Raw genomic sequence first — 20,480 nt, forward strand, 5'->3', positions numbered from 1 at the left:
ACTATTTCAGGGGATCATTGAAGGTCCAAGTGAAAAAATTTACAAATTCATAAAGAACATCTAAACCCTCAAAGACAACAATCACCAGGCATGAAGCAGAGGTCGAACTACAGTTCTGCTTACTGTGTCATTTAATAAAGTTATCTGCACAGAGTGCAGTTGTGTGTCTTGTGATCCCTGAAGGTGATCCTGCAAAGTGCTACAACTCCCTGTAGTTATTAGAAGACTTAGGAACAAATGGATGTCAATAGGATTACTTATGAGGCTAAGGCAAGGAGGATTTAGCTCTAAGCACATTAATGCAATGTGGTGCAGCAGATGGTACTGGAACTAGTGCCTTATTGAGACAATAATTTGGTGAAGTTCAAAATCATGAACATTTCAAATCACTTCCTCAAATAGTATCATTAACCTGGTAATATATAAGGTTGCTTTCCCTTTCCCAAACATGGAGGAGTGCTGGAAAGAAATCAAACTGGGTTATAGGCAATAGTGACTTTAATTCTATAGTAATGAGCCTGCAGGACATTTACTGAGTGCTATGCAATGATTGAGAGTGTGTAAAGCCTCTGTATGTCTGTCTCTGTGCTCAGTGTGCTGACAATAGATCTACCTGACCCCTAATGCAAAGATGAAATAATCTTCAAAGCTTCTGGAGAACAGTTTCAGTGGACATTTAGATGGTGTGTGGGTCAGAAACAGGAAGTTAGAGGTGTAGGACAGAGGTGACTGCCATGAACACCTAGATCAGAAGAGCTCAAAAACCAGTCAGGTTCCTCCCGTCAATCTTGCCAATGTTAGAATGATGCTCTCACCTTAGACATAGTGTTTGAAGTAATATTCAGGTATGCGACACTCCGTTTACATTATGAAGATATCCTTTTTCTTCATTCCCCCACAGAAAAATAAGCAACCAGAAAAGTACAGGTCTGGAAATTTATTTTTAATATAGCTTAAACCCTAGGTCTCAATTTTCTGGTAGAAGAACTATAGAAATCAGCACACCCTCAATAAAGATCTCGCTTTGTTTCCATTTGCAGCAAATAAATATTATTTAACATTATAACCATCAAATATTTGCTCAGAAACAGAACATCTAATGCATCGTTTCCTTCAAGTATGCTGAGAACACATTAGGACAATCCATTAATGAAGAAAATATGTGCATTCTCAGATATACTGAGAAACAAAACATCATATTGCAAAGATACAACCATAGCCAGGACAGATATTTCCCTCAAACAGTCCAGCTGCATACTGCTGTAAGCGTGCATGTATGTTGTACACTATGTAAGTCTAAGAAATGGAGAAGGGAAATGTAGGTGTGACCCCAAAAAGTACATTTAAAATTAGTTCTAATCCCTTTTACTTTTTCACAGAATCACAGAATGGTTGTGGTTGGAAGTGACCTCTGGAGGTCATCTGCCTAACCCCATTGCTGAAGTGGGGCCACCCAGAGCCAGTTGCCCAGGGCCATGTCCAAATGGATTTTGAATATCTCCAAGGAGGGAGACTCCACAACCTCTTTGGGTACCCTGTGCCAGTGCTCGGTCTCCCTCACAGTAAAAGAAGTGTTTCCTGATGTTCAGAGGGAACCTCCTGTCTTTTAGTTTTCATTGCCTCTGGTCCTGTCACTGGGCACCACTGAAAAAAGCCTGGCTCCAGCTTCTTTACACCCTCCCTTCCAGTATTTATACACAATGATGAGATGTCCCTTGAGCCTTTTCTTCTGTAAGCTAATTTTGTAGGGTTTTTTTGCAGACTACCCAATAAACAAAGTAATGTGAATAATGGAAAATAGGACAGGAAATAACAGAAAATTGGGTAAGTTGTATGAAAAGTCCGAAGAAGACTATTCAGTTTTCTTGAAGGATTATTCAATATAAGAGAGGAATAAAATCCTTAATATCTGGGAGGAGCAAATATAATGAAGCGAAAAAAAGACAGCAGCAAGGGAAGGATTAACTTTGACTTTCAAAGCAGTATATGGAAAATGTATCTGATATAGATGCAGCCATATAATTTCTGTGAAGGATGACTGGAGCAGATTTCCCAAATGTCTCTTTTTCAAATTATTGAGATTACATTTAATACTGTTGATATACAGTACATTTCAGTAACAGCCGCAATCCACAATGGTTTGACATAAATTAAACATTGTGCTTCCAGCTCAGCTGCTCTCATTTTTAAGGAACACAAATGACTGTATTATAAATATATCCTTAAAACAATGTAATGTGCTTTCAAAATAGGTTAGATAAGCATCCACACTAACCTACACAGGCATTGATACAATCACCTGCTGAGTTCCAGACAGGCAAAAGACATGACTTCCCACTAGGATATCGCACAGCTAGTTTGCCATTAAGCAGATCTGGAGAGAGAGGACTGGAGACTGATAGCATTAAGGTTTGGGTAAATTTGCAAAAGTCAGAAAATACAAAAATTAATACCATATCTTACCTGTCTTTAGCCTTCCTCAAATACTAGAAATCTGCCCTTGGGTTCTGTAAGACTAAAACTAACATATATGGAAAGAGTTAATTTAGTGTGGGCAAATTTCAGCAAGGAAGTGTTTATGTGCCTGCAACAAGTTGGCTGCATCAGATTTTGAAGAAATTATGAATGGAATGAAACTGTGCATCTGAATGGAGATGTGATAAATCACCTTGTTTATTGCACTACTCTCCTGCCACATGTGAATATGTGCATTGTTCTTTCGGTCTTAGCTGCCGAAAATGGTTACTTTTAAAGCGAAAAAGACCAAAGAACCTTCGCTTCACTGATGTAAAACAAAGGTTTTGTGTTGATTACAGATGACACTAAAGGCTGGGAATGCACTCCTTACCCTAGCTCTACTGATCATCATACAAAACTGAGATTGTTTTTACACACTGAAGCCTGTAGGCTCAAATCTTGTTCACCTGACTCACGTAAGTGGTCTAATTCAACCAAACCCATCACTGGAGGTGTTCTTGTAAAATCAATAGAACAACTGCTGTAGCAAATTTTGGCTTACTGACTTCCATTGGCAACTCAAGTAAGCAAGACATGAAGTTGTAGCCTCCACTGTTCTAGTTGTGAATCCCCACTCTGCACTAAGTGAGAGAGAGTGGCTGTCACTGCTTCACAGCCTTTCAGTGCAATGGCTATGCAGTCTGGTCCCGTCTCTGCCATTGGCCTTAATCTTCTTGTTTCCAGAGTGTTATGAGTGTAAGGTCATCTTTCAGATAACAACCCGCTTCCTGCCACATCTCCAGGTTTAATAGCCCCTGCCCTATGAGTGGTTTTTTTTCCTCAATGCTTCCTGAATGCATTCAAAGAGTTCTGTAATATGAAAAAACAAAGCAGCAAATGCTTCAGTCTGCAGGATGAGAATAACAATGGGCAAACTAACTATAGAGAAGAAGGGGCTATGAAGGGCTGAATGACATGAAGGAGAGGAAAAAAATAAACACCACATAGATTTCCTATGCAACATTCTTCTATCTAGGCTGGAGTGTCATGTCAGTTTTCCATTATTTCTCTGCCCCACAGGTTGCTCTCATATTACCATACACTCTGTAGAACTAATTCTTCAGCTGACTGGGCCCATTTGAAAAAAAAAAAGGCTAGCAATCCCTATTAAGTTACAGTATTGATATTTGTAGACAAATGCTGTAGCACCAATGTAGTAATCAGGCAGATCAAGTACCCTTATCCAGTACAGTTTTGCCTTGCCTGACTTGAAACATCCAACTCATCTTATGGTTTGTTGTCTCTCTAGTGTATCCTGAAGCATCCGAGGATGCTGCTTAGCTGTAATTCCAAGTCCAAAGACAGCACTTTTTAAAGGACTTACATATTCTACCAGCATTTCTCTTCAATAAAAAAGATACTGCTTCAGTGCTTGAATAAGCCATATTATTTTACTTTCTGCTCCCTCAGACCTACAAGAAAAGGTGTAAAATTGTTGTAACAATGGGAAATACATTGCTCATTCCTCTTTTTATAACTCCCAAATGACATGTATCAATGAAATTACAGCCATAAATCAAGAGAATAGGCTGTTGCAGCCATTTTGGAAAAAATCTTCCTGAAAACTGAGTTAGTGGCTTCTGCAGAACAATTCCAATCGAAGAGTTACATGCATTTGTATTTACAGTGAAATACATACCCTTTCACTTTCATGCCAATAACCTAATCTATGACTGCAATATGGTGACACTTCAGCAAAGAGCCCATGTATTATGTGAAATCCTGAGCCTGTATTTTGGTGCAATGACACAAAGGACAAATTAATACCTTCAGACAAATTTAACAGTATTTCCTTTTTGGAAGTATTTTCAACCAAAACATAAGAAGTCAAGACAGACACGCTGTAGATGTAGTTGTGATGAGTGTGGTTCCTGTTGGCTTGTGATACATAATTTATCATAGAGAATAGCTTGTGTTTGTGGGAAATCTCAGCACAAGATTTGGAACATGTTCCTATGATTAGCAACAAATAGATCACATCGGTATTTCAGATCTCCTAGTAAATTCACTTTGCGTAACAGCTGAAGAAAAAGACATGGCTGTGGACTACAACTGTAATTGCACCTATGCACACTGTTACCTTTAAGGTCTTCACAACCTGGGAGATCAGGAACAAATATATTTCCAGGAATATTATTTTCTGAAGCAAGTCCAGCAGCACAGAATTACGAGAATCCCTGCTTGTGCCCTCCCCTCTTCCTCAGTGTTATTACTATAGAAATACTAATTCATATGACTATACATATGACATACAGAAACTATTCACAAATCTATGGCTCTGCCTAATTTGTAGGTATTCTTATGTTATAAAACCAAGAAAGTAAGTTTAACTTTTGTGGTAAGAGAATTCGACATATACATAATTGTTTAATAGCTGCCTGACAGCAGTTTACTAATAATTTGTTCCATCAAGAAATCCTTATAGTATTGGAGCAAAGAAGTGCTTATAGGCTGGACTAGTTTAAGGAATCTTAATTTTCTTAAATGGAACCATTATTTGAATTCAAATTCCAAAATAGTTTCTTAATTGTTGTCATAATAATAAGTTTGTTTTATTATTAGTGGCTCAAGGCAATCTGTTTTCAGTTAAATGAAATATCACAGAAGGTTTCTTCAATGTTTTCCAGAAAGCTGTATTGCACACTAGCCAAAATGCCCCGGTGTAAATAAAGAAGTCTGCTCAAAACAGTTCACATGAATTCCAGTCATAGAATAGAATCATAGACTCACAGGATCATTAAGGTTGGAAAAGACCCCTAAGATCATCAAGTCCAACACCACCATGTCTCCTAAACCATGTCCTGAATTGTCATGTCTACATGTTTTTTGAACCAAGTTTCAGTGCAATGTGTCCTGGGCTCATCTGCCACCAATACAGTACTGATTTTTGACACCCAAATAAGTGTGCTCTGTGCAGATCTATTGATGTCTACCACAAAAACCCTGAAGTGCTGCAAGAAGACAGCACTGCTCAGATACCAGGTGTTTCCCATGCTGACAAGCAGAACTGATCTAGGGAAGAATAAGGGAAACCTTTGATATTATTTTTCTTTCACTGGATATATTTGACTGGTGCTCATTTTACATCATCTCATGGTTCTAGAAAGGTGTGAGAGCTAGTGACTAATTCAGCACTGGCAGTGATTATTTTTCTCCTTGCAAACCAAGAAGCCATGCATATACATTTCAGATTTTGGCACCAGCTCGCCTTTTAGAAGAGAGTGTAGAAAGATCCAGACTTGTCTCCAGCTGTCTATGCATTAGATTGCAAAACACCACTTTGACTGGTTAAGAATGAAGGAGGGCCAAAGTGATCTTGTTTGTTGCTTCTTGAAGAATATCTATGTCAAGATCATCCAGATTAATTTTATGATAGTATAGCTGTACTTCTGATTTTTATACTTAATTTACAACACTACATAAATAGTTAGTATTTCCTTTAAGATTACCTTATATACAGGGGGACTGACAGAAACAAGACTACTTGATTTCAAACGTGTGAGCCTCTGATTTTTTTTGTTTTACCACAGGCGGTGCTGAGAGCACCGTGTCTATAGCTGATCTTGACCAGAGTACTAAGGTCAAGTGCCACAATGGTACACATAGATATTACCATTACATCTGAACTGTACAGTACACTGAAACAATAGTGTGTCGCAATTCATCCCAGAGTGTTTGCTCCCTGGTAATCTGTACAGGAACCCAGACAAACAGTGCTGGCAAACTCTGTTCTGTTCACGCCTAGGTTTATTTCAGTGGAAATAACTGTGCTGGGAAGTAGGGTGCAAGAGAATGGTGTGCACATTGGTCCTAACGCTAATGCTAAGTGGGGATGCAGCCAAGTTTTGCACCAGGAGGAGAGAGCTGGACAGAACTCTTGAAATTCAGTTTAGACACAACCTGAAATTCTGAGCTATCATAATGAAGACTGGTGCATAAGCATCTGATTTAAGGAAAATAATCCACATAGTGCTCACATTTTACTTTTCAGCAAAGTAATGTCAATGCACAGCGTAGCGAGGCCTATGTTAAAACAATTGCCAGTCAAATTCTCTGGTTCATTCAGGAGGTGGATTGCACATTTATCATAATAAATAAAAGCTGAACTATACTCTGCTGTCTGAATGTAACTCATGCAGTTTCTGCTGTACTTTTAATCCTTGTTGATGTGACTACTAGTTTACAGAATGAGAGACTTTCACCTTGTGTATCATTTAGTGGGATTGCGCGAGGGTTCACTGCAAATAGAGATTAGTTTTCTACTTAGAAAGGTGGGGTTTTTAAGTAGACTGCCTGAGACAGTAAGCCTCTTTATACTGGAGATCTGCATTTACTAAGGGCTAAACCTATAACACCCAATGCTTTCAGAGCTCTGCTTCACCCTTTTCCTCCCTCCCCCTGTCCCTCCCTCCCCTGCGACGCGAACATGGGACTTCCCTGTAGACACGAGTGTCCTGCTGAGTAGTCTGTACTTTTGGAAGCATCTGCCTAACTCACAAGGTTAAGACATGTGAACAGACTTGGGCAGTGTCAGAAGAGGTTGACTGAAATCCGGTCAGGCCATCCAGCAACAAATGAAAAACAAGCAGAACAGTCCTCTAAAATAAAGCACATGCATCTTAAAAATAACTTGAATAGAACAAGCATTGTGTAGGTCTAACTGACCCTTGGCTTATTCAACAATTGGACTTGCAGATAATCAGACTGCTTTTTTTTTTTTTTTAAATATTGCAAGTCATCACAAATCAAAGAAGTTGAACTGTTGTGTAGTCGTATTTCATAATGAAAAGACTAACTCCTGGAATTGTAATTGAAAGCAGACCTCAGAAGCAAATATTCCAGCTGCAGAAAACACCTGAAATACTTGCAGCGATCAAACCAATTGCTTGCACACAGTGCAAACAAAACATATGCTAAAAGGTCTTACACCAAAAAGACAACAATGTACTTCCTCATTTAAGTTTTGTCACTGGGACAATCTCCCTCAATGCATAATAGTGACCCTTGTGTTAAAAACCTTTCACTTATTTCTATTTACAATTTTTGACATATGGTTAAAGAGAAGGTCTTAAAAATGAGCATGATATAAAATAGTTTATTTATGTCTGCTTTCCTAAACTTCTTGGATAACTTCAATATTGCCTTTAATCTAGTATGCAGTTACAAGTAACTTACCAGTTCTGAAGAATGCTTGCACTTCAGAAACAAAGACAACCTTTTTACTTAACGGAGTTTTAGGTTTTGATTTTGGGTCTGCACGATCAGGCTGTTCTCTTCACAGAGATATTTGTTTTGTATCTAGGCCATTGTGTTGCATGTTTCTTTTGATACTTCCTTAACACACTGATGCCTCCCTCCCCTTCTGGGCTCCGGTCTTTGTTTTCAATGCTCTCGGATGCTAAGACTGTTAGAGCTAATAATCTTGTAAACTAGCTCTTCCACTCTAATACAAATCCGCTGTGATTTCTGGTTTTTTGCACTAGTGCTGTGAAACCATGGTTCATTGTTACATTTCTCTATAAACTATGGCATACATTAGTGTTCTGTAGTATGCAGCTAAGGCTAATACCATCAACTGAATCCCCCAGTACTCTTGTAAAAATGTGTAACATTTTTGGTATCTTTAAAACCATTCACTGGAGTTTTTGAGTCCCCTAACTCAGCCATTACTTTTTCAGACTGCAAACCTTTGCTGCAGCACAAGTCTGCAACTAAAAGACAATGTGATCCCTTACTTTTGACCTCTGTAGTATAAATCAATTAGATATGGGCTGTGGAGATATTCTTGTGAGTACATTTGTGTATGGCTTTTCAGTCTTAAAAATCCTTTGAGGTCATATGAGGGCAAACAAGGTAGTAAAATTATTTGTTTGAATTCTGGTTTCAAAACTTTTACATTTTGTTACTATATGAAGTTAAAACTATGTACAAAGCATACCAAAGAAAACTGACTACCAAAAGACTGACTATTTGATTTTCTGAAATACAGTCAGGGAGAATATGCTTTGTAGCTTTCTACCTCTATTGATATTGATCCCTGGGAATATAGCTCACATAATATCTTAAAAGCCATCTATCCAACATTAACTTTTATTGATCTTCATAAAGTAATACGTAACAGATCATACAAAATTACATGTTACAATTCTAGGGAGTGAAAGCCAGAGGTAAAGTGCAATATATGCAATCTAACAAACAAGAAAACGGTCTGGGAATTTTTTTGCTCTAAAAGGTTCCTAAATCCCCTGTCACTGATCCCCTATTCCCACTGTCCAGCCCATCCCATTGTCTGACCCATAACAAAGGCAAGGACATTTAACATATTACCCTAATCTCATAATATTTTGAGAATTTATTTTAACAGATATAATCTACCTCTTTAGCAATTAAAGTCTCTGCTTGCAGCAGAAAAGATGTGGGATGGCCACAGGATCCACTGAGCCCACAGTACTGAACATCATCGGCATGTGTCTGCTTACAAGAGGAGTGATGGAGCTAGAGAAGGACAGATACAAAATAGTTTCTTAATTCTGACATGCATATTATTACACAAAAATATAGTAGTGTCTTATGCCCAGGACAGGTCTCATGAGTACAATGTGCAAATGTAGTGAAAGTTTAATAAAGCATTTGCATATCATCTATTTCTCAAGTCCTTCAAAGAAAACTAAAAATAATAAGAAGTTTATCTATTGTAACATGTAAGTTTTTTGTATTCTTGTATGATGTATAAAAATTTCCCATCTTTCTTTGACTTCCCCTGGTTGTCTGATAGAAGCTATGATTGTCCACCTGTGAAAACATACCTTTCTCACAGCAGAGACTACAGTCTCACTATGTCAGAAAATAAGGACTATCTATGCCTGGCGAGAATTAAGAAACTCAACTCGACTGGGAAGATGATGCTGTTGTCATTCTCATCTCACTCCCCCAAGGAAATGGGTGCACAGAATATACAGAAGTTTACTGCATTTCTGATAGAGGCCTTGACTGTATAAAGAACACCCCAGTCTGTGAATACACATAAACATAGAGTTTAACCCAACAGTGACAGGAGAAATACTACAATCTTCTTTCAGGTTCTGTCATCAGAGGAAAATATTTCCCTAATGCATTAAATTTAGTTTACTTTTATGATGCTGTTTTGAAGCTCTGTAGTTTATATAGCATAAAAACATCTTTACAGTGAGACAAGAAAATTTTCAGTATACTTCAAGAAAAATAGCCATAAAGTAAAAAATCTATCTGAGCCTTCAAATATGGTAATGTAACAATTACAAATCTTAATTTTAAAAAATCCCTACTTTTTATCCTGTTCTGTATTTTTAGCTGAAAAATGGCATGATAACAATGACATGGTTTAGGTTGAATTGAATTTTGGGAATGTCCAGAAAAAGTATTAATTTGATTTTCCTAAGCTTTTCCCTAGTTCTGCTATTCTGTCAAACAGCTAATGTAAACTCTATTGAATATAAAGATATTTTGTTTCCCTTGGTTACAATGCTTCCATAAGAACATTGATATCTCTCTAACTTATTTTTCAGTGCCGATATGTAGGTTCTCCTTGTTTTGCTTCAGCAAAACCTATATCACCATCACTGAAAGATGAAAATAGAGAAAACTATTTTGATTTTTCTTATGCTAAGCAGATAGAAAAAAACCTGGTCTTTGTTGTTTTTTTTTTTTTTTTTTTGTGGAAACAAATTATGTGTTTAATGTAACATTAGAAGTTCCCTGGGAAGTTGCACACTTTTTTATAATACCTGGTTCTTGTCTATACAAACAAAAATGTGCTTTAAATGGGTTGGAAGCAATCCTGTTATGGATGACCTTCCTCTGCTATTGTGTATACCATGTATCATCTACAGGTCGTAAATTCTTTGAGGCACAGAGTGATTGTTACTTTATTTGTAAAGTCCTTTAGACTTCTCTTTGATGTAGTTCTCAACTATGACCACAAGATTTACCTTACTTTTGAAAGTCTAGGAATTTATCTCAGTTTCTTTTTAGTTTTGAGAAGTGTAATTTCTGCCTTATAATTTACAGTGCTGTTTTAAGACACAGAGCTTTTAATTAAAACATACTTTCACATATTCGTTTTCATGTACAAGTGATCTTACTGATGTCATTGGCACAACTCAGCTACATTTAGTTAAGTTCAGGTGTCCACATACTTGGAGACTTGTAAAATAGATTTTGCTTCCCTCTAAGTCATCATACTGAATCACAGAAAGGCCCACAAGGGAACTCAAGAGATCTTCTAGTCATTGACTGCCCCGGGGGCTTCATTCTTAGTTGCTTTTCAACAAATATCTTCACATACATTCATTCCCCTTGTCACGTTTTATGTCATATTCCATTTTTCCTACATGTGTAGCTTGCAGGCTATCTGTCAAAGCCCTCCTTAATTCGGCAGTAATGTATGCCTGTAGTAAATGTACAGAGTTACCTATAGAACAGCCAAGTAAAGATTTATAGAAGTGAGGAGGGGGAATGGTTATTGTGCCAGGATTATGTGAAGATGGGAGATTTCTGACAACTTATTTTCAGCTAATACTTTTAGAAGAGTGTGGGTTATTTTAAGAATAGGATTAAAAACATTAAAACGTGGTATTTATTGGCACCTCAATGAGCACTGGTGAGCAATTATGGCAGAGGAGCATCACAGACGGAATAAATAGCTCAGTAATATTTCCTACATAACCCAACAAAAAGCTGGAAACCTTTGAGGTAGATGGATATCTCAGTAGACTATTTTAGGTCCCCATTGCTTTATAGGAGGTATTTTCTACAGATCATACCTTCAATTTTAATGACCATTCTGGAATGTAATAATTCTGCCCAGGGCCTGCAGCCTTAACCTGTTGGGGGCAACTGATTAATTTAGTATGTATGCTCCCTATTCCATCATTGCAGATGTTAATGAAAATATTGCATAGGATAGCTCTTGAAAGAGCTCCATAGCTATTCATAACTACTCTTTCATGGGCTTCTCATTTATTTTTGCACATATTTTTAGATTTTTTATTCTGTCCTGAACAGTCTTATTTTGGCAAATGAGATAAAATACTGATGCCATGATTCCAATAACTTAAAGGAAACCTATCTATTTTCAGTAGAATCTTGCAGTATTTGGTTGAAAAAGTTTTATTATTGATTCTATTAGTATTCCTGTCCACAGACAATGTTTTGGATCAGTAAGCTTTGTAGAATACACTGTCCAGAAGGAGGTCAGTAGCTGAACACAAGGTATAGAGTCACCAGTGTAAGAAAAACTCCATTTATGGATTTAGTAGGCCGACAGGAGAGAGAAGGGTAAATGAAGCTGTAGGAAGTTTTTGCAGGTGGTCACTACTGAACGAAGCATTCAGGTACAGGTTATGTTATAATTCTCTCAGATGCCAAATACAGAAATTACCAGAATGTTAATATCTACTGTTACAACAGTATTCTTTTGTCACATTCAGAAAGAAAACGTGCCAAATAGTTCCATTTTGGTCTTCTCAATATAAAATAATTCGGAATTTTTAAGCTAAAACTCCACTTTTTAATTAAAACAAATGAACAGATAAGCAATGAGATTAGGACTAGATACTATCAGAAGCACTTACTCAAAAACAGATTCCTACTTGCATGTATAGCATTGATTTCTATTACGTTTTACCTTTGCAGAGGAAAGGCTGATGACATGTTGATCTTTTTCATTTGTCACAATTTCCACAACACTATGTTGGTGTCCTGATAGCTTCCCTGAAGGCCTGCTATTAACAGCGGGATGCCACAAACGAAGCAGTTTGTCATGACCTGAAAGAAAAAAAGATATATAGTCAGAAATACTGAATAGTCGCTGGTATTACAAATAAGCTTGTAATGGAGAGCTTGGTGTTGATAAGTCTCTGCTTTCACCATGTTGGCAACTCCCACATAAGGATGTGAATTTTTCATTTTAAGGGCTGGATTCCAGCTTGTCCCCAGACCTGTATTAAAACCACATAACTGATTTGCCTTTGAAAGCCTTTTCATTTTGCTAGAGGAATGTCAGGGACGCTGGATGTGACTACATGCATTAGTCCTGTAGGAGCAGAATACTTTGTTAGAAAAAAGAACTGGGGCTTACACTTTTTTTCTTCAAAGATCTAATGTACAAAAATGTCAAAACAATACTTGTGTCCACTTTGCCAGGAAATGAGGGGATGACCACCTCTATGAAGGAGGGTGGGCATGCAGAACAGGAAAGGGAGTAGACACGAAAGCTGAAGGCACATAGGAAATGATAAATGCTGTTGAGTGATTTTGTGTCTTAAAGTAAATGAGTATTATGTCTTTCATTATGTCTGTTCAAACATTAAATTTGCCTACAGTTTAGGGAATAATCCTTGATTGCATTATAGATTATATTTTTGGTACTATTTTCAGAATAGTTTAGATAAATATTTCAAAACAAAAAGATATTAAAAATGTATTACTAAACTGAGTTTACATACTGATGTAAACGCAACTGTACCGAGGCTCTGAAAGATGCCATACTTTTCATGAGTTTCAAGAGAATATGAGCCCAGTTTAAATTTGACATTAATTAATTTATATTTTAACTTTAATTTCCTGGCAAATATTGCAATTGCATTAATTGTGTGCCATTATCTGAACACTCTATTTTGACACACAATAAATGAAACAGTCACATTTTATCGACTTCAGTTTGAGTTTTAGTTTTCTCTCGGTTTAAAGTAAGTGCAGAAAGCCACAGAAACATAGACTAGGAAGTACACACCCCAAAAGAACGTTCACGAAACCTCAAGACTGTGAAGGTCGGCTCAGTTTTGTTAACAAAGAGAAGAGCTAAAGGTCAGCTCTTGCAGTCTGCTCTGCAGGGATCTTCCTTAGGCTTGTTCATCATACTGTCATTGGTCAGTCCCTCTGTCTCTCTACAGAGGTCTATTCCTTTCCTTCTTAATACAGCAATGTGTGATTCATTTAGGAGCACCCCACCTTCCTTTTCCTCCAGTAAACATTATTGTCCTCTCAAATAAATTGCTCGCATTGTTTATGTAGCCTCTTTAAATGAGAGAGGCTCATTGGAGAAATGATCTACTCTTAAAATAGCTACAGCAGAAAGTAATTTTGTTTTATGCCAGATCGTTTAGCAAGTGTGACTGAGAATGCAACCATGCAAACGGCTGTTCCGGCACAATGGAGGCATAACTGCTGCGTAGGAAAGGGGAGCCATGGATAAGTAGCTGACCAGCAGTACAGACACTGCTGACCAGCAGTGGGAACCAGTTTCTTTTCAGAGGCACTTTCAGGCAAAATTATTCTAGATTAGCTGTCTATGCTGTAAGCATGCCAGGAAGCAGCTTAAAAAGGCTGTCATTGCACAAGAGGTTTGTGAAGAGGTTTCCCCTTTTGGATGGGGAAAGTGCAGAATATGCTGTGCCTCTGCTCGCTTCCCCGGGTGGTGTGTCAGGCTGTTGTAGGCATGTCCGGTAAGTTAGCAGAGTCTTTGTGACCAGGCCAGCATACGTTACTGAGAAACAAGACCATGGGAGTAAAACTCAGCTTGCAGACCTTCCATGAGGTCAACAGGATGACACAAAATATGGTAGACAGGAGCCGTCAGTGACACTGATGAGATCAGTTACAATCAGAGGGAACAGACACTGCTTCAACAACACGCCCTTTTAGCTGCCCCGAATGGAAACTGTCATGTCTTAAAATGACAGTGAAGTAGGTAGAAGCTGCTGATAGTGTCTGACCGACTCAACTATCTATTTGCTGTGTTTTTGAGGAACAGGACCTTTCTTAGCCTTCCTAATTACTCAGTTCTGTATATTCCTGAGATGACTGCAGGTAAATAGAGGGGAGGATAGTGCCCTTTAATTGTAGCACAGAGACATTTTTTTAAGAATAGAATCGCTAATACATGTTCTTTACTGAAGATATTAACAGGAAGAACACGAGACATTAGGAAAGAAAACCTTTCCCTATATTAAGAATGCTGTTTGCTTCTTAAGTGAAATAGTGGATTACCTTTTGTCCCTTTTACTGATGTTGAGATAATGGTGGATTTGGTTATAATAGACATGTTCTCTCCTCTCTTTCTGGTCTAATGCCAGATTGGCCCTAGCATTCACTGCTTCACTTCTTCACTGGAACATTTGCTGGAACATTTATTCTCTCTGTGCTCCAAATATGCCTCCAGGATTCAGAGTCCTGACACAGAAGGCACGGGTACTAAACACATTCAACAAAAGATTGAAGAAGATGAATTATCTGTCTGCGTATCAGACAGCAAAGTTTTAAGATTCTGTGAAATCAACGATTTGAATCAGAATGGGCTCTGTTCGGTGTTCTCCATCCCAAAATAAATAATTATGAAATATGTGTTCAGGGTTTTTTAAAAAGTCAGATTCTATGACCACAGCTCTATTCTAGCTAGATGTTAGGGATTCCAATGCATTCTCTGAACATGTGATCCTTTGTCAAATTGTCTCCCTTGCTGACACAGTTTTGCAATTTGTGTGGTATTACAAGTCTGCTGAGACGTCTGCATTTCGGTGGTGTTGAAACCCCCTTGAGAACAATAGCATTTTTGAATGGAAAAAATGCTAGGCTTAGCTTGGCATCCTCTGGCAAACTAGAAAATTAAAATACAACTCCTTGTTTCTTTCTGTGCTGCTCCTTGCACACAGAAGGACCCTTTATTCTTTAAAACAGCTTGTCATTCCTTCAAGCCTGCCTTTTAAATAATCTTGGGTTATAATATCTGTAAAACCTCTTCAGAACTGTTAGAAATCTGGCAAACTAACACAAGTTCATATGTTTGTCATATTGACCAATGCCTTTTTTTTTTTCAGATGCTGCCTTGTCTCTCTTCATATGTTCTTCTTAAATTTAGGCTGCATCACAGAAAAGGGTCTGGTTATGCTTGTGAGGGAAAGTATTAGTGGAGTCCTGGGATATGATTTCTATAACTAGCATTCCTGGCAATTCTTGAAAATGTCAATATCAATGTATAGTGCCAGTTTAACAGGAAAAAAAAACCAAAAAAACCAACAACACAAAAGATATGTTACCAATTACTTCACTTATGCCAGGAATACACAAAGGGTACTGAGCAAGCGCAGAGGACTTCTTTTTGTCAGCCTTAAGCTTCTACTGCTAGATGTAGAAATCAATAATAGTTTTTCTTCTACTTTATTGCACACAGGAGAACAAGAGCTGGATTTGAAGATATAATAGGGTCAGAAGTTGATGTATCATATAATTTAAAACTGATCTTCTCCAGCTTTTATATGCATACATAATTTGATTTTAACTGTGGCTGATCCCTGAGGTGATGATTAAGACAGAGTTAGAATTGAAATGGGTACAGAATAAGAGGAAAATCTTACCACTTTACCATTCAACATAATATTAATGGAAGATATTACACATAAAAGTTATTCTAATTTACTATGGGCTCCATATTTTAGGCCACTGTCATGCTTTTATCATTTTTTTAGTTGAAGAAGTGTAGCTTTTAGCAGGTTTGCTAAAAGTACAGTCTAGCTCTGTACCAGGTTTGCTTGTATCTTTCTTATTCATTATTATAAATGTCAAATATCTAGAAGAAAAAATTAGGTTGTGTCACAGTACTGGCAAACTCATGAGCATATTCAAATACAGCAAATAAAATATGGAAAAGTAAGGATGTTAAAACATGACTTTTTTAATAGTCAATTCCTAGCGTAATACTACATTGTGGTATTTTACATACCATTTGTGCTATAAACACCAGGCTAAATAATAATAGTTTGGGATTTAGTAAACTGGTTAGCAGATTTATTCCCACTGAATACTTCGGAAGCTCGCCTGAAATCAAAGGTTGGATTTTTTTTTCTTCTAATTGCAGAATGTGACATATTAACATAGTTTTTACAAATGTTTGCACATCACCAAGAAATCTATATATTATGATTCCTTAATTATTTAACTGCTCTGGTATTTGCATTTTAGGGTATATTACAGGTAAAATTGCAGGCTTGCTAATCAACAACATTAGCCTACATTCATTGGAAAGAGTTTAATTCTGTCATTAACTGGATCATCAGCATGTGTTTCCCAGACAAGAACTGGCTTTTAAGGTACAGAGACAAATACAGTGTGCTCTAGTCTGACTGTGCCATTGTGAGCAGTGTATTTTATTAATAGAGCACTGAAGTCTAAAGCTCAACTTTTGAAGACTTTTGAAGATGCCTCTCTCAAGCGCTGAAGGATTATTCTTAATTCTGAGTACAGTTTCATAGTAGCCCCTGGCTGATCTAGACTTCACAGGGAAGTTGAAAGAGATGTTCCCTCCCTGTCCATGCATGTCCTTGCCCATGCATTCCCACTCTCTTCTGTGACTCTTAGTAATCCATCTCAGGAATAATTTCCTTTTGTGTTCAAGGGAAGCAGCAGGGCTGGGCACTGGGAATGAGGGTGAGAGGCAGGAGGACACCTTTTAATATCAAAATGAAGGCCAGTGGGTGAGCAAGCAAGACCGGATTCCAAATTAAGGGGATGTAAATGTTACGATCCAAAAATAGACTGGAAGATTGTTAGAAGTAAGTACAATTCTTATACTTTTTCAAAATCATCATTATAGAGTCCATGAACACAATATTATTAAACTTTTGTCATGTTGCCCATGTTTTTTGTACCTTTGTGCAGTGAAAGTTAAGACAAATTAAAATGCACTGTTGAGAAAGCTCATCTCCTTCTAAAAGAGGTAGTTCTTTAGATGGGATAGGAGGTCCTACGTTCCAAGTCTAGCCTCCACCATCACAGACAAATATGCAGTCCATCCTCTTCAAAAATTTCAAGCTCAATTTTAAACTGAGGAGGGTGTTACTTCCTGCAACTGCCACTATTCAGAAGACTCTCCCAGAACATCACTGGACTATTTTTTCCTCTAATATTTGTTTTCCTGATATTTTTATAGATAGCAATCCTATTCCTTGTTAATTGTAATTTTGCTAGGATATAGAAAATACACTTTTAAGTCTGTGTGATAGGTTTAGTCTCTATGTGATAGGTTACACCTATCTTTTTCCATATTCAACTAATCTTTCTCAAACATGGCTCATATCAACCACAGTTGGAACAGTGGATTCTGGTACAACATGAGGTTTTACTAGTGTCAAATTCAGAGAATTTAATGCTTTGTTACCTGCAGAACAGATATTTCAACTAACACAGGTACCTAGGGCAAGTATTGCTGCATGATTGCCTTATTCCTATACTCTGCCATAGGTGTTTATTTCTGGTCACACTCAGTGAGGGGATAATGGGCTAAGCAGACCCCAACGTAGCTATTCTTATTTTCTTAGGAAGTTTATCCAGATTTTTTGCTGCTTCTGCAAAACTTTGGAGTGTGTAACAGAAACTTTCATTAGTTCCGGTGTAATTGACCTTCTGTCCTATTCAGACACTTCACCCTGTTTTTATTACTACAGTAAAATCCTCCAGTTCTACCTGTAGGAAATACTAACAATGTTCTGTTATGTAGGACCGCCCTACTTTATGTCATCAGTAAATTTTTCCAGACTACTTTTTGCAACAAGGTAATCAATGTAAATAAGGTCTCCCAAAGGCTGAACTTCAGAATTTTCACTAATAACTTTCCTATAGCCCTATTACTTTCCCCTTAAATCTTGTGTCTAGAAAATCAATAGAACTGTCTGATATTTATTTTCATATTTGTCACAGTTTTCTCTTTGGTAAACTGCTACAATTCAACTTGAATTGCACTATTTCCTATGCCTAGGTCTTTTGTTTTGCAAATTAATTTTTCTGTCTTGCATGTTATCAAGGCTGGACAGCAGAGCCTTGGCCATTTTTTTCTTCTTGTTAAATATAGTCATAAGAATTGGTATGTGATACATTCTGAACAATTTTTAATAAAGTTTTAAGCAAGAGTCTCGCACTGAAGACGTGGAGATAGGCAGCACTGATGTCACTCTAGGGCACCACCCTGTCAGACAGAACATGCAAACAAAAATTATTGGATAAGGGGGGAGAAATGGATGTAAGAGTGCTGTTTCTGCAGTCTGCTTTGGGAGAAACAACTAACAGTAAAGCTTTGGGGAAATGTGATCAGAGAGAAGAGGAATAGAAAGTATTAAGATGGGTCAATGTGATTGCTTAAGACAGGAAAGGATGGCGGAAAAGTAATAGGAAAGGATGGGAGCCCTGATGATCAGAGAATCACAGTATCACAGAATGGTAGGGGTTGGAAGGGACCTCTGAGATCATCTTGTCCAACCCATGTGCTTGAGCAGGCACACCCAGAGCAGGGGGCACAGGAACGCATCCAGGTGGGGTTTGAATATCTCCAGAGAAGGGACTCCACAGCCTCCCTGGGCAGCCTGTGCCGCTGCTCTGGCACCCGCACAGGGAATATTTTTCTCATATTCGGGTGGAACTTCCTATGTTCCAACTTGTGCCCATTGCCCTTGTCCTGTCATTGGGCACCACTGAAAAGAGCCCGGTCCCATCGTCCTGACACCCACCCTTTAGATATTTATAGGTATTGATGAAATCCACCTCAGTCTTCTCTTCTCCAGGCTGAACAAACCCAAGTCTCTCAGCCTTTCCTCATAAGGGAGACGCTCCAATCCCCTGATCATCTTCGTAGCTCTCCGATGGACTTGCTCAAGGAGTTCCCTGTCCTTCTTAAACTGGGGGGCCCAAAACTGGACACAGCACTCCAAATATGGTCTCACTAGGGCAGAGGACAGGGGCAGGATAACCTCTCTTGATCTGTTGGCCACACTCCTTTTAATGCATCCCAGGATACCGTTGGCCTTCTTGGCCACAAGGGCACGTTGCTGGCTCAGGGTCAGCTTGCTGTCCACCAGCACTCCCAGGTCCTTCTCAACAGAGCTGCTAAGGTATCAACAGATACTGCAAGGAGTAATCATAGAATCATAGAATCGTTAAGGTTGGAAAAGACCTCTAGGATCATCTGTGTGTAACTTGGAGAAGACAGTCACCACCATGACTTGGAAAGGTGCTGTTTCTCCTGTTTTATTATATAAATAACATGAAACTTGAATCAAACCCAGAATGAGCCCTTGATAGATTCCTGTCAGGAACTGTATCTTTTTAGAATAAGGCTCCCAGCAATTAAAAGAAAGACCTCTGTTTCCCATAATTTAAGACATAAGCCGTTATTTAAATTCTTAAGACACTATATCAGTTTTATTTGATTTTATTTAACTGGAAAAAAAATTCACAACAGAACAATCTCTTGGAAAAAAATCCAGTACTCACCCCCAGTGACAATGACTTTTGCTTTTCCACAGTATGTGAAGGCATTGACACCTCTAGGGACAGAAAATTCCTTTACAGGTCTGTAATCATTAATAAAACAGCTAATCAGGTAAGAAATATTAGGAAAAAGTAGACTACAGTATTAAAAAGTAAACTGCCCCTTTACTTTTCTGCAGTGTGTAGAATAGCTGTTTGCATAATGTATACAATCTCTGTTAAAAGCAAATTGATTTATAACAGTGACATAGATACTAGCATCAATGAAATGGGAACAGAGTACACTTTCCATTAAAGTAGTAAACCTCTGATTTGAACACCTGAATCCTTTATCAGTCATACTCCAGACAGAATCCTAAAATGGTAGCTGTTGCCAGAGTAAGCCTTCACACATGCCTGTGTGCTTAATGCAGTTCATCACTAGGAAAAGTATCAAACTAACTGCTTTTGCCCTGTTTCAGACATGGAGGTATATCGCGGCCTCTATTCTGCATAAAGTAAGTGCAGTTACTTTTCTGCTGATTACATATAATGTATAATGCATAGTCTCTATTTTATCCATTTTGTGTTATGTACTAATATGAAGAGACTGCAGGTTTCTGAAACTCAACTGAATTATTCTGTTGCATTCACTGCAGAAGTACAGGAACTCAAAAAACCAACACAGACTG

General features: G+C 37.9%; 1 protein-coding gene across 1 annotated transcript in view; it reads right to left on the reverse strand.

Moving 5' to 3' along the window:
• WDR64 (WD repeat domain 64) overlaps nt 1-20,480 on the reverse strand; it is a 77,517-nt gene that overhangs the window by 31,041 nt on the left and 25,996 nt on the right. Inside the window, exons 9-10 of the mRNA XM_075089805.1 lie at nt 19,813-19,892; nt 12,182-12,321 (exon numbers count right to left, since the gene is read on the reverse strand). Coding sequence (XP_074945906.1) covers nt 12,182-12,321; nt 19,813-19,892 — 220 coding nt within the window. The remainder of the gene's footprint in view (nt 1-12,181; nt 12,322-19,812; nt 19,893-20,480) is intronic.

The sequence above is a fragment of the Phalacrocorax aristotelis genome, chromosome 3 (assembly GCF_949628215.1).
Source record: "Phalacrocorax aristotelis chromosome 3, bGulAri2.1, whole genome shotgun sequence".
Classification (NCBI taxonomy): Eukaryota; Metazoa; Chordata; class Aves; order Suliformes; family Phalacrocoracidae; genus Phalacrocorax; species Phalacrocorax aristotelis.